Here is a 3,467-nt window from a genome sequence, read left to right on the forward strand (position 1 = left end):
GCTCAAATTGCTGAACTTACTTTTTCGAGGTCATACAGGAACACCACAACAGAAGGTATGTGGCATCCATTTAGGGATTTTATACTGAGGAGAAATCAAACAATAAACCAGCCGAATCGAGCAGCAAGGGAATGTGAACTTCTTAGTTTCCAAAGTAATAATTTCACACATATACTCGGGCGAACTTGTGAACTTGTCTCAGTTTTGATAATTAACCCTGCGGTCTATCTAGGGGAAACTGACACTTCTTAAAAATCGAGGAAAGTGGTGGCCAGGTATCCCGTCCAGGTCTCTTTCTAGCCTTGTACCCGTTACTGCTGTTATGTATTCATATTCCACACAAAAGCATTTTTATAAGTGAGAATTTATAAAACGGACGAGTGGATGCTTTGTACGTAATGGAGTGTCATCCGCTCTGCTGGTACATGTTATGACCAAACATTGGATTTGGCTTTCAATATGTATATAAAAGTATATATACTTTTGTGAAGAATGATTGTGTTTTGACTGGTATTTTGACTTGTATTCGGTATTTTAAAGTTTAGGGATAAAGTGAATTTCAAATGAATGCATCGCATTTATTTGACAACTAGTGTTTGCATTATGCCAATGAAAAGTTTCAAATTAAAGATAGAAAGAAAGAAAACGGAAATCGTGTAACAATGACAACGGACAAATTTATGCACCTTTATTTGATAGCAAGTGCTTGCATGCTACCATTAAAAAAGTTTCTGATTAGGCGACTGTACTCGAAAGAAAGAAAGAAAGATCAGTCTGCAGTCGTGTGTAACAAAGACGGAGGTGCACCTGTTGCAAATAAACAAGATTGTAAAGCAGGTACAGGTGGTGTTAAAAAAAGAATTGGAAAGTCTTGAATACGCCAGAGTGAGCAATGCAAAAAGTGGCCGAGCCTGCTTAGCGTATCTCATCGGCATCCCTTGGAAAGAGCGAGGTGCTTTGGGCTCGTCCAGGTCCCACTCTGATGGGTGTTGTTTATTCAGCGGTTGGAGTGGCACGCGTCCGGCGTACGCGTTGGAACAACAATTGAAGCTGAAGGTGAATGCGAGTTGTAAGTGGAGGCGTGGTCAGGACAGCGTGTGGGGGAAGTGTGTGTGCACGTCTCTGTGTGTGTATTGAAAAACCCACAACTGGCGACACAGAACACTCATTCCAGATTGGGGAGTGTGCAAGGCAAGAGTCGGTGCGATTGCCCTTAGAAAAACAACCCAAGTGCACACATTAAGGAACACGCGAGCGCCACGAGCTTGACGCACTGTCTTCACGCGCTCTGGGAAAAAAGAAAGGGGGACTACGAGATTCTCTCTCTCCCTCCCTCTCCCTGTCTCTCTCTCTCTCTCCCTTACACGCACTAGCATTTCGATTTCTACCCATAGCTACTGCCAATGGATGTCACTGCCAAGATGGAAATCAACGCCAGCCAGCCGCAGTTCATGCCGCCAGCTTGCTTTTTCGCCGCTGCTGCCCAGAATGTGCAGTTGAGTCCTACTGACAGCCAGTGTAGCAGTAACAGTAGCAACAGCAGCAACGGTGGGGACAAGTCCGCCTCCAAGCAAATCAAGAGACAGCGCTCATCTTCTCCGGAGCTTCTGCGTTGTAAAAGGCGGCTCAACTTTGCTGGCTTCGGGTACAGCCTTCCACAACAACAGCCGGCTGCGGTGGCAAGACGCAACGAGAGGGAAAGAAACCGAGTGAAGTTGGTTAACATGGGTTTCGCCACACTCCGGGAGCACGTTCCCAACGGCGCTGCAAACAAGAAGATGAGCAAAGTGGAGACGTTGCGATCGGCCGTGGAGTACATCAGGGCTCTGCAACAGCTTCTGGACGAGCACGATGCAGTCAGTGCGGCTTTTCAGTCTGGAGTCCTCTCTCCAACGATCTCTCAGAGCTACTCGAACGATATGAACTCTATGGCAGGCTCACCTGTCTCCTCCTATTCATCAGACGAAGGGTCTTATGATCCTTTGAGTCCGGAAGAGCAGGAGCTGCTAGACTTCACCAACTGGTTTTGAAACTGTGCAGCAGGTGTGTACGCAGTTCGGTAGCTTGAGCGAATGTGGCGCACTTTACAGGGTGGAAGAGCATCACCGTAAAACAAGTGCGATGCAGAAGTGGGTAAAAGGAGCGAACTGTACAGAACTAACCTGCTTTTTGTTTGTGGTTGCAGGAGCATAAAACACTAGCCCCCTGGGAAGATTTACCCCCGGTCAACCTGGAAAACAAAACAAACAGAAAAAGAGGGGCATCGCTGTACTCAGAACTTTGAAGCAATGTATTTGCACTCCAGTTGTCCACTGGAAGAAAGGGACTTACAAGGGCCAGCTTTCGTGCCCAAAAAATGTGCCAAGGGTCGTCCTGCAGAGCAGAAACAGTTTGCCTTTTATCGAGGACTTTCGGCAGAGACTGGGCGCATCTTCTTTTATGAAAGCACTCGCCTTAAAGAGAAGTCTTCTACTCTTAATCTTTGGCAAAGACAGAAGAAGAAAGAAACATTTGAAATATTTTTGTCCAAACTATGCTAAACCCAATCAAAGAACGTTACGCCATCTTTCGTAAACTTGTCATGTTTTCTAATTCTAAAACGCTTCCAATCTTTCATAAGTTTTATTATAAGAAATTCTATTTGTATGCTAATCTTGTTTTTGGAATATATTAAGCTATTTTTGTATATAAGAGAAACAGAGAAATTTATAGACATTTTGTATAAATGCTTTTAATCTGTGTATATCCTGATGATACTTTAAAATGTGTACTGCTTATTACCTCCTTGTATTTAGACATGTAGTCTACTTTACTTTCGCAAATGGCATTTAAAAAAATGCTTCTATATGTTATGTAGGAAAGTGAACTCCTACAGTTGTACTTTAGCACCAATGTGTCTTATTTTATAAGAAACCTATACTATTGTATTAGTGGATAAGGCGCTATAAACTGGTCTTGGTTACCAAAGGCGCTATATACATCAAAGTATGTTGTTCACAATGAACAAGATTTATGCAGCTATTGTCCAAACGCAGATCAATGGCAACCAGTTGTTTTTACACTGCCTTTTATACTACTGATACCATTGCCTTTTGCTACTGGGGTTATTACAAAATTACAGATAACCCATATAACCATGTTTCCTATATTATAGTTTCGTAATAAAACAGTAAAAAAAAAATGTCCAGTGTCTTCATAGTAGTTATTTAGCATTCGATTTTTTCACACAGGTAATTGGGCAGAAAAATGAGTACTATGTGTCATTTGCAAATTAGTGGTTCATTCAGACGACCACGGATGAATTGTTACATGCAGCAGCCCCTCACTGCTTGAGACGTGAATTCTTAAAGGGCGGACTTTCGCCACAGAGTCTCAGCTGAAGGGACATTACGAAACGCAGGATTATGCCACTGGAATGTTTGGAACAATGAGCTTTTTAAAATATTATGACATGCAGGAAGACAGGA

General features: G+C 42.9%; 1 protein-coding gene across 1 annotated transcript; it reads left to right on the top strand.

Moving 5' to 3' along the window:
• Window positions 1–1,063: 1,063 nt before the first annotated feature.
• Window positions 1,064–3,156, top strand: ascl1a (achaete-scute family bHLH transcription factor 1a). Its single transcript, XM_039760544.1, has 2 exons — window positions 1,064–2,043; window positions 2,186–3,156. The coding sequence occupies exon 1, from the start codon at window positions 1,404–1,406 to the stop codon at window positions 2,028–2,030; it is 627 nt and encodes a 208-aa protein (XP_039616478.1). The 5' UTR covers window positions 1,064–1,403; the 3' UTR covers window positions 2,031–2,043; window positions 2,186–3,156.
• Window positions 3,157–3,467: the final 311 nt, after the last annotated feature.

The sequence above is a fragment of the Polypterus senegalus genome, chromosome 8 (assembly GCF_016835505.1).
Source record: "Polypterus senegalus isolate Bchr_013 chromosome 8, ASM1683550v1, whole genome shotgun sequence".
NCBI classification, from domain to species: Eukaryota; Metazoa; Chordata; class Cladistia; order Polypteriformes; family Polypteridae; genus Polypterus; species Polypterus senegalus.